This window comes from Muntiacus reevesi, chromosome 7 (genome assembly GCF_963930625.1).
Source record: "Muntiacus reevesi chromosome 7, mMunRee1.1, whole genome shotgun sequence".
In the NCBI taxonomy this organism is placed as follows: Eukaryota; Metazoa; Chordata; class Mammalia; order Artiodactyla; family Cervidae; genus Muntiacus; species Muntiacus reevesi.
Genome location: NC_089255.1, coordinates 20,506,052 through 20,525,893, shown reverse-complemented (window position 1 = coordinate 20,525,893; position 19,842 = coordinate 20,506,052). Strand labels below are relative to the sequence as shown.

General features: G+C 52.9%; 2 protein-coding genes across 4 annotated transcripts; both read left to right on the top strand.

Annotated features, from left to right (window-relative positions):
* Positions 1–480: 480 nt before the first annotated feature.
* On the top strand, positions 481–11,375 carry RNF31 (ring finger protein 31). Of its 2 annotated transcripts, none has more exons than XM_065940037.1 (21): positions 481–872; positions 959–1,105; positions 1,256–1,411; positions 1,633–1,692; positions 1,796–1,871; positions 2,105–2,276; positions 2,864–3,251; positions 3,456–3,716; positions 3,965–4,213; positions 4,313–4,498; positions 4,610–4,816; positions 7,017–7,190; positions 7,274–7,372; positions 7,466–7,555; positions 8,998–9,112; positions 9,206–9,324; positions 9,597–9,710; positions 9,851–9,908; positions 10,565–10,661; positions 10,959–11,127; positions 11,239–11,375. In XM_065940037.1, the coding sequence occupies exons 1-21, from the start codon at positions 681–683 to the stop codon at positions 11,290–11,292; spliced, it is 3,183 nt and encodes a 1,060-aa protein (XP_065796109.1). In that variant the 5' UTR covers positions 481–680; the 3' UTR covers positions 11,293–11,375. The 2 variants fall into 2 exon arrangements, with proteins under 2 accessions (XP_065796109.1, XP_065796107.1); XM_065940035.1 differs by having other exon boundaries at positions 482–872; positions 3,426–3,716.
* A 150-nt stretch (positions 11,376–11,525) lies between these two features.
* Positions 11,526–16,794, top strand: IRF9 (interferon regulatory factor 9). 2 transcript variants are annotated; one of them, XM_065940039.1, is made up of 10 exons: positions 11,526–12,005; positions 12,765–12,945; positions 13,219–13,402; positions 13,637–13,767; positions 13,856–13,961; positions 14,065–14,136; positions 14,984–15,102; positions 15,208–15,325; positions 16,125–16,240; positions 16,369–16,794. In XM_065940039.1, the coding sequence occupies exons 2-10, from the start codon at positions 12,766–12,768 to the stop codon at positions 16,537–16,539; spliced, it is 1,197 nt and encodes a 398-aa protein (XP_065796111.1). In that variant the 5' UTR covers positions 11,526–12,005; position 12,765; the 3' UTR covers positions 16,540–16,794. The 2 variants fall into 2 exon arrangements, with proteins under 2 accessions (XP_065796111.1, XP_065796110.1); XM_065940038.1 differs by having other exon boundaries at positions 14,984–15,325.
* The last annotated feature ends 3,048 nt before the right edge of the window (positions 16,795–19,842 follow it).

Below are 19,842 nucleotides of genomic sequence, written 5' to 3'. Positions count from 1 at the left end.
CAGGAAGGCTCGACTGAGGGGAAGGGTCAAAGAGGGATCAGAGTGAGTGGGAGAAGTAGTAGGAGGGAGAAGGGATAGAGGATATGGAAGAAGGAGAGGGGGCTTCCTCCTGAAGGGCACTCTATCTTCAAGACTGACAGAAGGGGCTTGACAGGCTCGGGCTGGCCAGAGTTGAGTCCCCAACTGAGTGGGATTTCCCCAGTGGGGTGCGGATAGAGAGGAGGACTTTGAGGGGGAATAAAGTAACCCCGCACCGGGGGTTGCCCGGAGAAGGGTGGAACCAGCCTGGACCAAAGAGGGGAAGCGAGCTAGAACAAGGTTTACTGCCTAGACGCTCTGGGGGAGGAGCCAGGGACTATTTACCATTATAATTGGCTGGGCCTCTTCATGGCCACGCCCCCTGACTTCCTGGCCCCACCCTCTCTTAAGTTTAAACTCCTCCCGTTCCTCTGAATTTGGGTCTCAATCCCGCCCTCTTTCCTAGTACTTCCTGTTCCCGCTAACCCTGGCATGGGGCCCGGGGCCGAAGGGTGACCGTAGCCTGAGTGACCCCGGGCGTCCGCACCGGCCAGAGTCGGGCCGGGAAGCCAGACCCCAGACGCTCCGGACGGTGCGCGGGCTGTGCACAGCCTGCGCCCGGTCCAGTTTGGCAGCCGGCCGGGGCTGACTCCTGTCTCGGGATGCCGGGGGAGGAGGAGAAGCGGGCCTTCCTGGAAGCCCGCGAGGAGCTAGCGAGCGCCCTGAGGAGGGATTCCGGGCAGGCCTTTACGCAGGAGCAGCTCTGGCCACTACTGGGCACCTCTCTGCCGCCAGAAGCCCGTTACCTGCAGCTGGATGCTGCACGCCTGGTCCGCTGCAACGCTCATGGGGAGGTGAGGCCCGCCCCGGCTCGGGAGGAGGACAGAGGACCTGAGGCTGTGTCGGGGCTCACAGCTCTCTGCTCTCTGACTGCTCCCAGCCCCGAAACTACCTCAACACCCTCTCCACGGCCCTGAACATCCTGGAGAAATATGGCCGCAACCTCCTAAGCCCTCAGAGGCCTCGGTACTGGCGTGGGGTCAAGTTTAATAACCCCGTCTTTCGTTCTACGGTGGATGCTGTGCAGGTGAAGCCCCTGGACCCCTAATGGGAATAGGAAACTTAGCCTGGGCAGGGGGTTGGCTAAAAAAGGCCTGAGGCTGTGCTGAATGGGTTGAGTCCCAGCCCTATTGGGAAGGGGGCCTGCTGGGCGGTGACTGGTTTGCCTGTGTGGCAGGGGGGCCGGGATGTTCTGCGATTGTATGGCTACACAGAGGAGCAGCCAGATGGGTTGAGCTTCCCTGAGAGGCAGGAGGAGCCGGATGAGCAGCAAGTTGCTACAGTCACACTGGAAGTACTGCTGCTTCGGACAGAGCTCAATCTGCTGTTACAGGTGAGGTATCTCTAGTCCTGAGAACTTAAGCACCAGGGCTGGGGAGCCTAGCCTAACAACAAAGCCAGTCTGGGGACTCTCATACTGCTGAATCACAGGCATAGTCCTGTAACTTGGGATCTCTCTGTACTTTTCACTCTGTGAACGTTGGGGGACCAGGGCTTTGAGGGAGGGTCTTGTTCTAAGGCTATAGGTGGGAACTCTTCTCATCTTGTTTGCAGAATGCTCATCCAAAACCGCAAGCACTGGAGCAGCTGCTGAAAGACAAGGTTGAAGATGATGTAAGGAAGGCAGGAATGGGGCTCTGGGGCCTGGTGAACAAAGGAAACCTGTTGTGGGCCTGTGTCCCCAAGCCCTTACTCATTCCCTGTCCTTTTTCCTCAGCTACTGCAGCTCTCAGAGTTTGCCCCTTTACTGAGAGAGATTGCTCCCGGCCCCCTCACCATACCCTCTGCTGCAGGTATTACTGTTCTGTATTAGGGGGAAGGAGTGCTAGTAGATCATATTGATAGAAATTTCCTCTTTCTTCTTGATTATCTCCCTTTCTTTTAAAAAAGAGATTAAGATTGTTTCTTTGGGTAGAAAGATATGTTGAAAAGTTGTCTGTGATTTGTTTCCCTCCACAGCTGATTCAAATGTAACCTGGTCTTTTGTAGAAAGGTATTCTGTTCTTCTTTCTCTCCCATTCTCCAGGCTCCACTCCTGGCCCCTGCTTCCTCTGCGGTTCTGCCCCAGGCACGCTGCACTGCTCAACCTGTAAACAGGCCTTGTGTCTAACATGTGATCGCCTCTTCCACGGACATCCAGACCGTGCACATCACCATCGCCAGACCCTGCATGGGGCCCCTCAAGCCGTTCACCCCAGGTGCGAGATCTTCTTTTCTGAGTGGGAGCAAAATTGAGAGAACTTAATATTCCTCGAGTCTACTATGTGCTGGATATTGTGCTAAAGACTGTTCCATAGATGCCAAGCAGCTGGCTCCTGCCTTTCAGGAGATCATAGACATACATACCAAGCAAGATATACATACCAGTCATAGCAAAATAGATTGTCATGGTGTGTGAATAGGTAGTGGGAGGAGGCACCCTAGTCAGAAGGATCAGCTCGATCATTTGGCAGTATTTTAAGCCTCTAACAGGGGTGAGGCTGAAAATCCCATGGCCTGAGGATCCTGGTAGGCTACAGTCCATGGGGTCGCAAAGAGTTGGACACGACTGAGCGACTTCACTTCACTTCACTTCAGGGGTGAGGCTGAGATATTTACCAGCCAGACCTGAACTTTAATCTGTCATTTCAGTGTTGAATAAGCTCTGACTGTGCGAGTGTTTCAGGCAGAGAGGATAAAATGTGCAAAGGCCAGAGCCATGTGCTGTCCTGCAAGGTGTGAGGGGGGCCCATGGGTAAGGGTCCCTAGGCACCCCCTCAGCAGGCCATGTCTATTTTTCCAATAGCCTACCTGCCTCAGCTCCACCACGGCCTCAGCCAGCCTCCGTGCCGACCCTGGGAGACAGCTCTTTTTCTCCCCCCGATCCTGCAAGTGCCCGTCTGCTCTGGCCCTGTTCTGCCTGTGCCTTATTAAATGAACCTTGGGCAGTACTCTGTGTGGCCTGTGATCGGCCCCGAGGCTGTAAGGGGTTGGGTCTGGTAATCGAGGGTCCCCAAGGAACTGGGGGCCTAGAATCTGAGCTTTCCCGGGGTCACTGGGCCTGCCAGAGCTGCACCTTTGAGAACGAGGCTGCGGCCGTGCTGTGTGCCATATGTGAGCGACCTCGGCTGGCTCAGCCTCCCAGCTTGGTGGTGGATTCTCTGGATTCCGGCATTTGCCCGAAGCCCCTTCAGGTATCTTGTTCCTGGCCTTCTCATCTCTTTATTTGCATCTGTGACCACAGGCCGTTCTCTACTTCTTCATCCCCTGTTTTCCCTTAGTTCCCCGGTATCTTTCCCCAAGCTTCCTATATGTCCATTTTGAGCCTTAGCCAGCCTTTGATAGGATAATTCTTTCTGCCTTTCCAGCAGGGGGATCCTGTGCTTTCCTCTGTCCAGACTCCAGTGTGGTACTGTATTCACTGTACCTTCTGCAACTCTGGCCCTGGCTGGGTGTGTGCGATGTGCAACCGGACCAGCAGCCCCATCCCAGTACAGCAGACCCCCCAGCCACATGCCAGCTCTTCGGAAGAGCGACAGGCTGAACCAGGGCCTTCACGACGCTTCAGTGCCCCCGTGACCAGTTCCTGCGGGGATCTTGAGCAGCAGCGCCAAGACAAGATGAAGGAGGAAGGCCTCCAGCTGGTGATCAAGATCCGGGTGAGGACTTGGGCCTGGGATGAGCTTGTCGGGGAAGGGAGAGGCTGCAGTTGATTGATGGGAGTTCTCCAAACCTGTCACTGTCAGCAGCAGCAGCTGCGTGAACCCTTCCCCCAGGGCAGGTGTCAGACTGCACTGCTCATATGATCCATGGTCTCAAGCACTGTCAGCATTTTGGTTCAGGCTAAGGTGGTGGTGGAGTGTGCCCTTCCCGATGGGCTCTCTATCTGAGCAGGGCTGTTTCTTAGGAAGGGGAAGCTGGAGGTGCCTGTCCAGAGGAGGTCTTCTCGGCTCTGCAGTACTCTGGCACCGAGGTGCCCCTGCAGTGGCTGCGCTCAGAGCTGCCGTACGTGCTGGAGATGGTGGCTGAGCTGGCTGAACAGCAGGACCCGGGGCTGGGCGCCTTTTCCTGTCAGGAGGCCCGGAAGGCCTGGCTGGATCGTCATGGCAACCTGGATGAAGCTGTGGAAGAGTGTGTGAGGACCCGGCGGAGGAAGGTATAGCAGCTGTGCTGGAGGCGAGGCAGGGTTGAGGGCTGTGGATCTAAGAGCCTCTCACACTCTGATTCACTCCTTCTCGCCCCTCCCAACTCACAGGTGCAGGAGCTCCGGTCCCTGGGCTTTGGGCCTGAGGAAGGGTCTCTTCAAGCCTTGTTCCAACATGGGGGCGATGTGGCACGAGCCCTGACTGAGCTACAGCGCCAACGCTTAGAGCCCTTCCATCAGCGCCTCTGGGACAGTGGCCCTGAGCCCACCCCTTCCTGGGATGGGCCAGATAAGCAGGTGCTGGAAGGAGGTGAAGAGCCCACTTAGTAGGGCTGAGGGCAGGCTGAAGGGTAGGCTCCCTGGGGTCTGACAGCCACATCTTCCCTCTCCACCTGAATCGCCTTGCAGAGCCTGGTCAGACGGCTTTTGGCAGTCCACGCACTCCCCAGCTGGGGCCGGGCAGAGCTGGCGCTGGCGCTGCTGCAGGAAACACCTAGGAACTATGAGCTGGGGGACGTGGTGGAGGCTGTGAGGCAGAGCCAGGACCGGGCCTTCCTGCGCCGCTTGCTTGCCCAGGAGTGTGCCGTGTGCGGCTGGGCCCTGCCCCGCAACCGGGTGAGTCTCCACTGCCTCCGGCCTTAGAGCCGCTCTGTTCCCTTTGGACCTCCACTCTACCCCGGGTCCTGTCTCTCATGTTGTCTTTTGCTCTGCAGTTGCCCATGTGCCCCTGAAGGCTTCTGGGAAGGGGAGAGCAGGAATAGGCCACCTCTCTCTCTTTTTTTTAAATGTTCTATTATGGGAAATTTCAAGTATGCAATAGTAGAGAAAATTGGATAAGAAATTCAGCTTCCCTCCCTCCACTATGTATTCGTCATCAAGCTTCAACCATTATTAATGTATGGCTAATCTTTACATATCTACACAGGATTATTTTGAAGCAAATCTCAGACATCAAATAGTTCACCTGTAATATTTCCATATCTATCTCTAAAAGATAAAACTCTTTGAAAATACAGGCACAGATGCCACTGTCACACACACAAAAAATTACCAGTAATTCTTTAGTGTCATCATCAAATACCCATTTGGTAGGGACAGGCCCCTCTTTTCTCCTGAGCCCCTTCTAACTTAACTCTACGTCAGAAGTGGTGGTTCTTTGGCCAAATACAGCCCAAGTTAGTTAGGCTGGCTCTGTGTTTTTGTTTGTTTTTACTTTTTATTTTAAAATAATTGTAGATTCACAGAAAGTTGTAAAAATAGTATAGTCTTGTGTGCTCTACCCGCTTCCCAATGGTGACATCTTATATAATTGTAGTGTAGTGTCAGGACCAAGAAATAAATATTGGTACAATGTTAGCTAGACTGCAGACCTTGTTCATTTTGTGCATGGATGTGTATGTTTGTTGTTCAGTCACCAAGTTGTGTCCAACTCTTTGAACCCCATGGACTACAGCACACCATGCCTCCCTGTCCCTCACCCATCTCCCAGAGTTTGCCCAAGTTCATGTCCATTGAATCAGTGATACCATCCAACCATCTCATCCTCTGTCATCCTCTTCTCCTTCTGCCTTCAATCTTTCCCAGCATCACGGTCTTTTCCAGTGAGTCTGCTGTTCACATCAGGTGGTCAAAGTACTGGAGCTTCAGCTTCAGCATCAGTCCTTCCAATGAGTATTCAGGGTTGATCTCCTTGCTGTCCAAGGGACTCTCAATAGTCTTCTCTCACACCACAGTTCAAAAACATCAATCCTTTGGCTCTCAGCCTTCTTTGCAGTCCAGCTCTCATATCTGTACATGACTACTGGAAAGACTATATATAGCTTTGACTATACAGACCTTTGTTGGCAAAGTGATGTCTTTGCTTTTTAATACACTGTCTAGGTTTGTCATAGACAGAGAAGCAATCATCTTCTAATTTCATGGCTGCAGCCACCATCCACAGTGATTTTAGAACCCAAGAAGAGGAACTCTGTCACTGCTTCCACCTTTTCCCCTTCTATTTGCCATGAAGTGATGGGACTGGATGCCATGATCTTAGTTTTTTAATATTGAGTTTTAAGCTGGCTTTTTCACTCCCCTCTTTCACTCATGAAAAGGCTCTCTAGTTCCTCTTCACTTTCTGCCATTAAAGAGGTATCATCTGCATATCTGAGGTTGTTGATATTTCTCCTGGTTTATGTGTGTACTTGTGTGCAATTTTATCTCACATGTAGATTCACGTAACCACCTCTACAATAAAGATATCACAAAAGAAACCCTTTGTGCCACAGCTTTGTAGTTGTAACCTTCTTCCCCTCCTCCTGTCATATAGCAACCACTAGTCTGTTTTCCATTGCTATCGTTTTATCATTTCAAGGATGTTTGTGTATTTGCTTTTTGTGGCCACGCCACATGGCTTACAGGATCTCAGTTTCCCAACCAGGAATTGAACCCAGGTGCTCAACAGTGGAAGTGTGGAATCCTAACCACTGGACCACCAGGGAATACCCCCCTCCCTTTTTTTCCTTTTTAAATTAATGGTGTATTTTTTTAAAATTTTTATTTTCTATTGGAGAATAGCTGTTTTACAACAGTGTGCCAGTTTCAGGTGTAGAGCACAGAAAAGTGATTCAGTTATCATGTGTTTGCTTTTAATTGGCTGAGCATGCCTTTAGAGGGTCTTCCCTTTACATTAGATCTCACCATTGTCTGTTTTTTTTCCATCTGAAGGTCTTCAGACATTTAGGTTTCCTGCCCAGTTGTAGCCACTGCCCCTTCCACCGGCTGGCAGCTGTAGCTTCTGACCCCTCCCCTCCCATCCTCTCCCCTCCACCAGATGCAGGCCCTGACCTCCTGTGAGTGCACCATCTGCCCCGACTGCTTCCGCCAGCACTTCACCATCGCCTTGAAGGAGAAGCACATCACAGACATGGTGTGCCCTGCCTGTGGCCGCCCCGACCTCACCGATGACACACAGCTGCTCAGCTACTTCTCCACCCTCGACATCCAGGTAGGGCGGTCCCTCGGGCTCAGGGCGCCCTGGGCTTTGAACAGGAGCCTTGCCCACCCGCCACTTTCGCATCCTGTCCCCAGCTTCGAGAGAGCCTAGAGCCAGACGCCTATGCACTCTTCCACAAGAAACTGACTGAGGGCGTGCTCATGCGGGACCCCAAGTTCTTGTGGTGTGCCCAGGTCAGTGGGCTGCCCAGAGTTGCTGACCGGAAGGAGGGGTGGTGAGTAGCACATGGTGAAGCCTTAGACAGATTTATGCTCTTGCACCCACAGTGCTCCTTCGGCTTCATATACGAGCGTGAGCAGCTGGAAGCAACATGTCCCCAGTGTCACCAGACCTTCTGTGTGCGCTGTAAGCGCCAGGTGAGGCACATCTAAGCTTTGGAATACCTGCTGAGCCACTGCAGGTGCTGTGTTAGACTTGGGGTTTGCTCCAGAACAGAACTGACAAGCTCTCTGGTCTCAAAGAGCTTACAGACTAGCAAGGGAGGGAGGTGGCAAGGTTGAGGAAGGGAGAGAGAACAGAAGTATATACATCACTATGTGTTCTATGAAGAACAAATAGGAATCTGAGGTCAAGAATAACAGAGTAGACCTACCTGGTACATGGGAAAAGAGGTTAGATAAGTCTTCTCTAAAATGGCTTGATTTAGGAACTTCCCTGGTGGTCCCGTGGTTAAGAATCCGCCCTGCAATCAGGGGTTCAATCCCTGGTCGGGGGACTAAGATCCCACATGCTTTGAGGCATCTGAGCCTATGTCCCACAGCTAGAGCCCCAACAGCTTGCCACAACTAAGACCCATCAAAGCCAAAAATAAATAAATATTTAGAAATAAATGAAATGGCTTAATTTAAGCTCAGGCCTGAAAATTAAGAAGTCAACTATGCAAAAAGTATTTGAGAGAGAAAGAAAAAAACACGGGAAGGCCAAAGTCCAAAAAAGCGTTGTATGGTTGGAGCCTCGAGAGCGAGGGCGAGAGTGGCAGGTGGTCCGAGAGGAGCTGGCTGCCGGATCAGGAGAGGTCATGATGAGGCCGAGCGAGGAGAGGATGGGCCTTTCCTTCTCTGTTTGGGCTGTCCCATGGGTCATGTAAGATCTTAGTCCCCCAGTTAGGGATTGAACCTGCTCCCTCTGCGGTGGAAGTGTGGAGTCTTAGGCACTGGCCCGCCAGGGAAGTCTCAGGTCCTTTCATTCTAAGACTGGACAAGGGGTTATGTGCTCTCATTTACCTTTAAAATTTTGAATATTTGAATGGATTCCTAGTCTGAGTGAGCCCAATAAAACTGATTGTTTATTCTTCATTAAAAAAAAACTTAAATATTTGATACCAAAAGTCTGCATCTGTCTTATGAAACACAATAATAAAGTGAACACCTGCCACCCTACCTCCAAACTTCCAAGCTAGAACACTCCCAGTGCAGTTGAAGCTGCCTAATTTATGCATTCAAAGGCACACTGGCTGCTGAGTGGAGGCTGAACCCCAGGGAAGCAGTAGTGGAGGCAGAGAGACTGGTCATCAAGGCAAGTAACCAAGGCGAGAGCTGGCCTGGCCTGGAGTAAAGCTGTTCAGAGTAGGGATAAAGAAAAGGGGAGCTGAGCTGGAGTGACAGCAACGAGACCTGCTGGTGAATGTATCAAGTGTGAAGAGATGAGAGAACCAAAGCTGGCCCTTCAGTTTGGTGTTGGAGCACATGGTGGATGGCAGTGCTGTATTCTGAATCAGGGCCCACTGGATCTGGGTGGGGTGGCCAGCAAGAAGGGCCTGGCATGGAGCTTTCATGGGAAGCTTGCTTCCTTCTGGCAGTGGGAGGAACAGCACCGAGGCCGGAGCTGTGAAGATTTCCAGAACTGGAAACGCACCAATGACCCAGAATACCAAGCCCAGGGCTTGGCGATGTACCTTCAAGAAAACGGCATAGGTAAGGTGCCCAGTAATCGCTCATTGCGAAGAATGACACTCTCTTCCTGGGGCCTGAGGAGCAGCCCCAACCCTGACCCGCTGACCCTTGCAGACTGCCCCAAGTGCAAGTTCTCGTACGCACTGGCCCGAGGAGGCTGCATGCACTTTCACTGCACCCAGTGCCGCCACCAGTTCTGCAGTGGCTGCTACAATGCCTTTTACGCCAAGAATGTGAGCCCCCAGGACTGGGATGGAAGGGGTGGCAGGGTGGGGGCTCCCATGAGGAGTGAGGGGCGGAGGCTGTGGAGGAACAGTCCAGGGGAAGAGGAGACCAGTAGGGGGTGAGGTAAAGCACCTCTCTCTGCCCCCTCCCCCCTTCTGCTTGCTCCAGACCCTCCAATGTCTCCATCTCCCCCACCCCTAGACCCCTCATGCAGGGGTTCCTGAGAGGCCGGGACCCCAACAGTTTCCAACTGCCCCTCTCCCATCTGGGTTTCCACCAGAAATGTCCAGACCCTAACTGCAGGGTGAAGAAGTCCCTGCACGGCCACCACCCCCGAGACTGCCTCTTCTACCTGCGGGACTGGTCTGCTGTCCGGCTCCAAAAGCTACTTCAGGTCAGGTGGCCAACGTGACTGGTTCGCCAGCTGCCCAGGAGAGGAGGCAGGATGTAGGGTGGCAGGAAGGGAAAGGTCGGACGCGGAAAAATCAGCAGGCTGGCATCCAGGGAAACTAACTCCCATCTTTCTGCCCTCAGGACAATAATGTCATGTTCAACACAGAACCCCCAGCGGGGGCCCGGGCAGTGCCGGGAGGTGAGTGTCGGGCCAGGCCTGGGAGGAGGCCAGAGGAGGGGCTGGGCTCCCGCTGTGTGATGGATGAAGGGGAGGCTTGGGTCTGGGGTTGAACCAGGATGCAGAGCCCGTCCTGTGCCTGCTTGTTGTGCCGTTTGGGGAGTCAACCTCCCCGGGCTTGTTTCTTCCTCTGTGAAGCAGGGGTTGTGTCCAACTTACAGCCCAGCTGTTTTATGTAAGGACACATTCAAGCGCCTGGAACCTTGATGCTAGTTTTATTCTCCCATTCCCAAAGGATAGTAATTCATTAATTAACTCAATGGCTATTTAATGAGACTTACTAGTTGCACTGTTTTAGGTTCTGTGAGGACAAGAGAAAAGATGTTGCATGTGATTCTAATCTATCCCACTTCTTACCATCTACATAGAGTAAGACCATCACAGAATAAGCTAACCTTGTAAGAGCTTAGCTAAACGCAAAGACAGCCGGGTCCCTGCTTCTGTATCACAAGTGGTCTGCATAGTGGAATCTGTTTCCCAACACCTCCCCCGCCCCACTTAGAGCAGGGACTCCTATCCTCAGTCCTCTTCCTAGAGGCCACCTCCCACATTCTCCTGGGCCTTTGTGGTCAGTGGCCTCCTCCAGACAAAGGATTCCTTCCTTCCCTTACCCCTAGGTGGCTGTCGAGTGATGGAGCAGAAGGAAGTTCCCAACGGGTTCCGGGATGAAGCCTGTGGCAAGGAGACTCCCGCTGGCTATGCTGGCCTCTGCCAGTGAGTGCCAGGCGGGGCATGGAGCTTGGTGTTATGGGGGACAGGAGAACTGGGGATGTGCCTGGGCAGAGAAGTGGGCCTCTGGGAGCAGTGGGTCCTGTGAGAAGTAGGAGGGAGGGGGCCCTCCAGGCAGGGACCCAGCAGGCAGCACACACAGGTTGGCAAGTGCCTACAAGAGCAACAGGCAAGGGGCGTCCATCTGGTTCTTCCGAGTACGCTAGTGCCCAGCACGGTGCCCAGCACACTCAGTTAAAATCAGCCAAACAGAGCAAATGTTCTACCCTCTCGTCTCCCCAGGGCACACTACAAGGAGTATCTTGTGAGCCTCATCAACGCCCATTCACTGGACCCAGCCACCCTGTATGAAACGGAGGAGCTGATGACAGCTGCCGAGCGCTACCTGCACATGCGCCCCCAGGCACTGCCTGGGGAGGACATCCCCACCTACCACGCCCGCTTGTTACAGGTAAAGCCTCCCGCCAGCCTTGCCTCTGACCCCACTCTCTAGGAGTCCCCTTTCCGGCCTGTGTCTGAGTCCCAGGCTTCTAGCATCATCATCTTCTCTCTCTTTCTGCAGAAGCTGATAGAAGAGGTGCCCTTGGGACAGAGTATCCCCCGCAGGAGGAAGTAGCTGAGGGCGAGGGTCCCAAAGAGGGGCCTGTGGTTCGTCTCCCACAGGAACAACTCCAGCACCAATAAAGAGGCATTTCCTTGCCCAGGCTTCTTGGTAGTCCTTCTTCCTTCCTGACCCAACCATCTGGGGGCACCAGGGAAAGGGGAATGGGGTGAACAGAGCTTTGTTAAAACTTGTTGGTAGACAAGGGCAACCCTCCCCATCCATCCAGCCACCTGGCCTGGGCTTCTTCCTTTCCTTCTTTCATTGAATTCAGCTGATATCTGGGGTCACCTAGTAGGTACCAAGCAGGCACCATGGGGGGAATATAGGTGGGCAAGTGGTACAGAGCTATCCAGAGGCCCCAGGCTAGACTCCAGGACACTGCAGCCTCCCAGGGGAAGCAGCAGTGTCACAGACGTCAGTTACAAGCAAGGGGAATCTTAAGGGAGGAAAGGGAAGGAGCCTGAAGCAGGAAAGGCCCTCCACATTCTGACAGCAGGATTCCAAAGAAAAGGTTCTCAGATGCTGCTTCCCCCTGGTGGTAACCAGTTGCCCTGCAACTCGAAGACCACGTGATTTCAGGGAAAAGGCCCTCCCTGGAGGAGAACTGAAACTTAGGGTGGGGACTGTAGGAAGGGGCGGAGAGAAACAGAAGCTGCCCAGCTGGGAGCTGAGCTGAGCTGAGCTGAGGTCCGCTGAGCCCTGGGACTGCCTGCACAGCAGCTCAGGTAAGATTAACCAAAAATGGGTATCAGCTTGGGCCTCGGTTTGGGAAGCCCTGGCCAGACTGGAGGTGGTGGGCAGGGGCTTCTGCAGACCCCTCTGCTAGACTGAGGAATAGACAGAAGGCCTGTGAGCCAGGGAGCTAGAAGTTTGGCCTGAGTGAAAGACTGATCAGGGGCCGGTGTCCCAAGCCTTACAGGCCAAGGACAGGAGGACCTGCTATGGGGCTGTTTGGGGAAGAAGATTGCCCCATCTCCTGCTTGTTTTCTTGCCTGCTGGCCCTGCCCACTTCCGCCGCAGCTCTGCCCCAGCCCCCAGCTCCCTGCCCCACCTGCTTCTGGGGCAAGCACAGAGGAAGTTTGGGGAACATCAAAGGAGTTGTGAGGGTGGTGGGTGAAGAGGGTTGATGAGACATCTCAGAAGCAGCTACTGTAAACACTGGGGATCTAGACAGGACATCTCACCTGGAGCAGGACACCAGGGGAATTCTCTTTCAAACAGTAGATTCCTGAAAAATATCAAGACCAATGCCTAGGATTTCCCTCCAGACGTCACAGCTTGGGATGTTAAAAAGAAAGTATTTTTGATACTTGCTAGTGATGGCAGAAATGAAACAATTCAACCTCAGAATTTTGAGATATGTCTGGAGACACAATATAAATGGGATCTCCGGGGGCCCTGGCCAGAAGCCAGCCCCAAGGGCCAGGGTCTCACTCTTCCCAAAGTGTCAGTTCCCCTGACACTTCTGTTGCTCTTATCCTTAGGATGGCATCAGGCAGGACACGCTGCACCCGAAAGCTCCGGAACTGGGTGGTGGAGCAAGTGGAGAGCGGGCAGTTCCCAGGAGTGTGCTGGGAGGATGCAGCCAAGACCATGTTCCGGATCCCCTGGAAGCACGCAGGCAAGCAGGACTTCCGGGAGGACCAGGATGCCGCCTTCTTCAAGGTGAAAGGCCTGGAAACTGGCCTCTCGGAGGGAGGGATGGAGCACACACTGGCGCTGTCACTCTGTAGGGTGACAAATAAAGGGGAGATTGGAGGGTAGGACTAGCCCCACGCAAGATGAAAAGGCAAAACTCAGCATGGATCTCGTGGTGGCGACAGCTGAGCATAAACCTAGCACAAGCCTTTCTGTGCGAGCGCTCGGGCTGTACATCCATGAAGCCAGCCGGGTCAGTGGTCCATTGCCAGCGATCTCTTCACTGCTGCTGTCTTCTAGGCCTGGGCAATATACAAGGGGAAGTACAGGGAGGGGAGCTCGGAAGGCCCTGCCATCTGGAAGACTCGTTTGCGCTGTGCTCTCAACAAAAGTTGTGAATTTGAGGAGGTTCCTGAGATCGGCCATAGGGATGGCGCTGAACCCTACAAGGTGTACCGGCTGCTACCACCAGGAACTGTCCCCGGTGGGTGTCCCTCTGCCCCACCACTCCTAAAATCAGCAGCCGGGGGTGGAGTGTGGGGGGAAGGATGGAGTTCTGCGCCTCCCGGGAGCACGGTGGGCCTCCCTCCAGGCCCCTGTCCTTGGGAAGAAGGTTCCCTGCCCAGTCCTGCCCATCCTTTCACTGCCTCCTGTCTTCCTCCTTCCTTCTGTGCCCACTTAAGGCTCTGACATTTGCTTCCCTCTCAACATTCCACAGCTCAATCAGGGACCCAGAAATTACCATCAAAGCGACCCCACAGTTCTGCCTCCTCTGAGGAGAAAGAGGAAGAGATTACTGCAAAGAAGTGCATACTCAGCCCCTCCTCGCTCCAGGAGCCCCCTCAGAATGTGAGAGCTGGGGAGGGAAGCGGATGGGTCCGAGGGCAGAGCAGTGACTGGGGGCGAGGTGGGCCAACCACAGGAACTGTGTCTGCAGGAGATGGTGGAGACCAATGGGGGAGCTGGCCGTGTAGACTTTGGGAGCAGCGGGAGCAGCAGAAGCAGCAGCAGCAGCAGCAGCAGCAGCCCTGAGCCTCAGGAAGGTACCACGGGCCCTGCCTCTTGCATCAGCCTCCACACCACACCCTCTGGCCCTTGGACTCCCCGGTCCACTCTGAATGACCAGTACCTCTGCCTCCCTTCCAGGTAGGGACACAGCTGAGGCTCTTTTCCAGGGAGAATTGCTGTCCCTGGAGCTTCTGCCCCCTCCAGATTCAGGTACTTGGTGTTTCTGACTCACCCCTGCCCCTCTCCCCCTTCTTCGTCCTAAGGCCTTGCATGTGTTATCTAACCTGTCAGGGCTTGCAGCAGGTCCCTGACCCAGAGGCACTGGATTCTAGGCAGCATGCCTGCCAGATTCCAGACTCCAGACACAGCTCACTTCTCAAAAATACCCCCTACACATTCTCTTCCCTGGAAATGTTGATTTCTTTGGGTTGTTGAGATGTTGATTCTGTGGGTTAAGTAGAGGCCCGATCTCTGGGACCCTCTTGTAAACTGTAAGACCCTGGGCATTAAGGCCTCAGTGGAAACCTATGTATTAGCTCCTCTCCTGAGTGGTGGGAGCCAGGGAATTCCCATGGTGTAGTGGTAAAGAATCTGCCTGCAATGCAGGAGGCCTGGGTTTGATCCCTGGATCGGGAAGATGCCCTGGAGAAGAAAATGGCAACCTGCTCCAGTATTCTTGCCTGGAAAATCCCGTGGACAGAGGAGCCTGGCGGGCTACAGTCCATGGAGTCAAAAAAGGGTTGGACACAACTGAGCACACACAAAAGGGCTGGGAAAGCATGAACGGAAGACGCCCTGGCTGCTGAGGGTCGGGGGGTGAGGATAGGAAAGGCAAGGTCTTCTCTGTGCTCAGAAGGCACAGCTGCTGCTCCCACCTCGCAGCCTGCCTGGTGGTCACCAGCCCTCCTTCGGTCTCTCTCTGTGAGCCCCACGTTCCTCACCAGCAAAATGAGGATGTTGAGTTTGCAAGGCGTCCCTCTTCATTCCTCCAGAACTTCCTGCCAGCCAGTGGGGCCCCGGGAGGGCACTGGGGCAGCTGGCCTTTCTCTGCCTGCAGACTACTCGCTGCTGCTCACCTTCATCTACAACGGGCGTGTGGTGGGTGAGGCCCAGGTGCAGAGCCCGGACTGCCGCCTCCTGGCTGAGCCCTCAAGCTCCCAGTGCAGCATGGAACAGGTGATATTTCCCAAACCCGGCCCACGCGAGCCCGCCCAGCGCCTGCTGAGCCAGCTCCAGAGAGGGGTCCTGCTGGCCAGCAACTCCCGGGGCCTCTTTGTGCAGCGCCTCTGCCCCATCCCCATCTCCTGGAACGCGCCCCAGATGCCACCTGGCCCGGGCCCGCACCTGCTGCCCAGCAACGAGTGCGTGGAACTCTTCAGAACCAGCTACTTCTGCAGAGGTGAGGCTGCTCCAGCCAAGCACCTGAGCCCCTTCCCCCACCCCTGCTCCCCGCCTCTGGGCCGGCCGTCACCCTGCACTCCCTCTAGCCAATCCCCCAGCACAATCCAGGCCTGGCCCCTGCACTTGTGTGGTGCACATCCCAGGGATCAGCCCTGGCAGCCCCCCTTCCTGGGCCAAGACCACAGAAGATGAGGCCCAGGTAGAGCCCAGCACCATAATAGCGCATCTCAGGAGCGCCACCACATGGAAGTGTACCGTAATTACAAGAAGGTGCGCTTTGCACCACACCCCCGTCCCCCGCCAGACACACTCGCACAATGACCATCCTCACACTTGTGTGAGCTGTGCATGTCACATGTTCTCGGGCTGCCCTCGGGTTCCCCCTCTCCCAACCATGCTGAGAATTCCACTTCCTGCCTCCATTCAGCTCTCAACTGGACCTTGGGACTGGGGCCAGGAATACAGGGGATGCAGAGAGTGAGTGTGGAAGGGAGTGATCAGGCAACCAAGGTGTGGCACGCCTGTGTTAGCAGCCAGGACTGCTGTCAAGCAGACCCTGAGCTCCCCCAGCAGAGAGGCTTCAGGGTGTGTGACGCTCGGCTACCCCTAAAGGGGGCCCCTTTCCCTCTTTGTCCTCAGGTGAGTAGCGGTTTAGTTCCTAGCACAAGAGAACAGTCTCACCACCCCCGGCTCCTGCTCTAGCCTTGGTCTCCGAGTGGCCCCATTGCCACCCCTCTTCCTCCCTGCCTGGGGCCTTCTGTCCTCTTTCTTCCAACTCCTGGCCTTTTCTCTCTCAGACTTGGCCAGGTATTTCCAGGGCCTGGGGCCCCCACCCAAGTGTCAGGTGACACTGAACTTCTGGGAGGAGAACCCTGACCCCAGCCACACCTCACAGAGTCTGATTGCGGTGCAGGTGAGTCAGCAGAGCCTGCCTGCACGGGGGAGGTATATTCCCGAGAAGGGCATCCTGAGGAAGAAGCCCCGGGGTATAGCACCCGGCCCTGTGGTGCTCACCGACCCCTCTCCCACCTCTCTGCACAGATGGAGCAGGCCTTTGCCCGGCGTATGCTGAAGGAGACCCCAGAAGAGCAGGCGGCCACCCTGTCTCTGCTGCAGAGCCTGCAGGACCCGCTGCCTCCTCTCCTTTCTATCCCGCCGGTCTTCTTTGAGACAGCCTCAGCCTCCTTGCTGTCGACCTGCCTCCCACAGTGACCGTTCTCATTGGTGGTCTGTGATGACTTTGTCCCTCAATTCCTCATGGACACCGATTGGTGGGGAACTCAAGAATGACTTTTTTTTTTCAATTTTGAGATATACCCTCTTTCATGTCTGAGGAGCTGAACAGGGCAAGTCCAAATGGTGTGAACTCAGTGGGCCTTTCCCTCTGCCCCCAACCCTAAAACCTGGCACTTTATATTTTCGTCTTAGATCTTCACTAAGGATTTAAAATAAAATGTTACTGAAAAAGGACTCCGCATCGGATTCATTGAGAGAAGAAGGAAGCAGGATCACAGGGAGATGATGGAGATGTCACCTGAGAGCAGGGTTCCCAGGCTCTCTTCCTGCTGGTGTCTCTGGGCCCCTCTCCCCTCATCCACCCACAGGTTCCGGCGAGGGAGTTGCCAGGTTCTGTGGGTTCTGCGCCCAGCTCTCTGTATCCTCTGGGCAACCAGGACTGGAGGGAGGGTTGGGGTCAGCCACCAAGAAGGGCACTGAGCCACCTTCTCTCATGGCAAAATCCAGTGTCCATAGCCCGTGGCTAGAGGCCTCTGATTCGGCCCAGGGTTGAACTCCTATCTGGAAGTCTCAATGAACAGACCTGAAACCACGAGCTCGAGGCCCTGGGGCCTGGCATGGGAGGACATCAGAGGGACGAGGGGCTGAGCCTCCTGTGCCCGGGGCAGATCATGTCCTGGTGCCTCTTCTCCCAGTGTCTGGGGCACTGCCACCCTAACTGAAAGCTGCTCCCACGCTGGTCTCCTTACTCTGAGCCCCACGACAGACAACCTAACCTAGACTGCCACATCAGCCGCACTCTATTTGCGGGGATCCTAGGGGCCCAAATCCACCACCTCTCTCCCTTACCTCGTGTTTATCTTGCTCTCAAATTGGAAGTTCTTCCCAAGGCCACTGGTCCTCCTACCTCTCTGGACATTCACCTTCACCAAACTAGTTCACCACTTACCCAACTGCCATAGCCTCCGGCTTACCCCCTTCCCATACAGGACACCAAATGGGCAGAGAAAGAACCTCCCAAACCAGCTCCTTCCTGTCATGTCACTTATATAAGCTTTGAAGGGTTCAGTTACATCATTAAGTCTAGATAGATGTCTGGCTTCTTGAGGAAGTCCTTACTGTCTCACCTAATACGTCAGTGCTGCTCTGGGGCCTTCCTGCCTCCTTGGACCTTCCTTGTCCCTCCCGAGACAGGCACCTGCATAGGCAGTGAGGAAGTCGGGTGCTGAGTGTGCAGGTACTCAGGCCCTTTACTTCCTGTTCCGTCATACCCCACCTCCAATCCGTCAGCAGGTTCTAGCATCCCTTTCAGAATCCCTCCAGAATCTGGCCTCAGGTTCCCTCACTAAGACTGATTGTTCAACCACTGTTTTTTCCCACACCTCTTCTTTCCGCTTCCTTCCACATCTGTACTGCTCCCACTCTTGTTCACCTTTAGTCCATTCTCAACACAGAAGAGATCCTCTTAACACATAAATCTCATCATGTCACTCCTCTGCTCAAAGCCCTCCAATGGTTTTCTGTTCACTCAGGGAAGAGCCCAAATCCTTTCCTTGGCCTCCAAGGCAATGTGACTCCTTTCCACCTTTTTAACCTCACCCCTTGCCATTCTTCTCCTTAGTCACTTTGCTCTAGGCTCCTTGAACCTGCCAAACACATTTCTGCCTCAGGACCTCTGCACTTGCTAAGTTGTATTTATTTATTTTATTTTTTTTTTTTTTTGCCTAAAACACTCTTCTTTCAGGTAAGCACATTGACTTGCCCCCTTTTCTTCAGAGAGCTTCCCTGAGCACCTGACCCAAATAGCACCCCTCACTGCTCTATCCTCTTATGCGGCCTCATTTTTCTTCATAGCACAGATTATGACCTCATACATTTCTATTTGTCTATTTGATTATCATCACTCTTTCCCTATTCCTTGACAACAGAGACTTATTCTGTTCGTTGCTACACCCCCAGTGCCTGGAGGACTGCCTGATACATGGTAGGCATGTAATAAATATTTGTTAAATGAATGAACAAATTACTGTATCCCTTATCTCTTAAACTAGGTTATAAGTGCCTTAAGGGCAGATGCCCCCAACTTTATCACATTTGTGCCCCAGTGTGAACTCTTAGGAACATTGGCAATATATGACCCAAACAATTTGTAAGTATCATGTAGAAACCAGTTTAGCCAAGCACCATGGAAGGATTGAGAACACTGGAATTCAAAAGAGTAGAGCTCCCAATCAGGCTGCCACTACAGAGCTGTGTGGTCTGGCAGAAACAGTCTGTATGGGCCTCTGTTTTCTCACCATGAAGACAAGTCTTGGACTAGATTTTGAAATCCCATTCAGCCTTAATATTCAGTGGTTGTAAATTTAGGGCAATGGTACATTCATTTGACAAATATTTGCTAAGTTTCAGGCACTAAAGGAGAAAACAAGACCCCAATTTTAAGAGTTCCTTGATTGAAGGAACAAAATAATATAGGCTTGGTTTGGCTCTAATAAGAGCGGAGTTTTTTTTTAATTGAACTACAGTTGATTAACTATTGTTTTAGTTTCAAAAGTACTAAACAAAGTGGTTCAGTTATGTACATTTTTTTCAGATTCTTTCCATTATAGATTATTGCAAGACATTGAATTTAATTCTGCTATACAGGAGATCCTTGTTTCTTTTATATATAGTGGTGTGTATCTGTTAATCCCGCAATCCTAATTCATCCCTTCCTCCCCTTCCCCCTTGGTAACCATAGTTTGTTTTCTTTTTTTTGTTTTTTTTTTTTTTTCAGTGGGTTTTGTCATACATTGATATGAATCAGCCATAGAGTTACACGTATTCCCCATCCCGGTCCCCCATCATAGTTTGTTTTCTATGTCTGTGAGTCTATTCCTGTTTTGTAAAGAAGTTCATTTATATTCTTTTTTAGATTCCACATTTGAGTGATATCATATAATATTTGTATTTCTCTGACTTCACTTAGATAATTTCTAGGTCCATCCATGTTGCTGCAAAAGGCATTTTTCATTCTTTTTTATGGCTGAGTAATATTCCATTGTATATGTGTGTGTGTATATATATATCCCACATCTTCATCTGTTGATGGACACTTAGATTGCTTCCATGTCTTGCCTATTGCAAATAATGCTATGAACATTGGGGTATGTGTCTTTTCAAATTAAACTTTTTTTGTCTTTTTTGGAAATATGCTCAGGAGTGGGATTGCTGGATCATATGGTAACTCTATTTTTAGTTTTTCAAGGAATCGCCATACTGTTTTCCACTATGACTGCA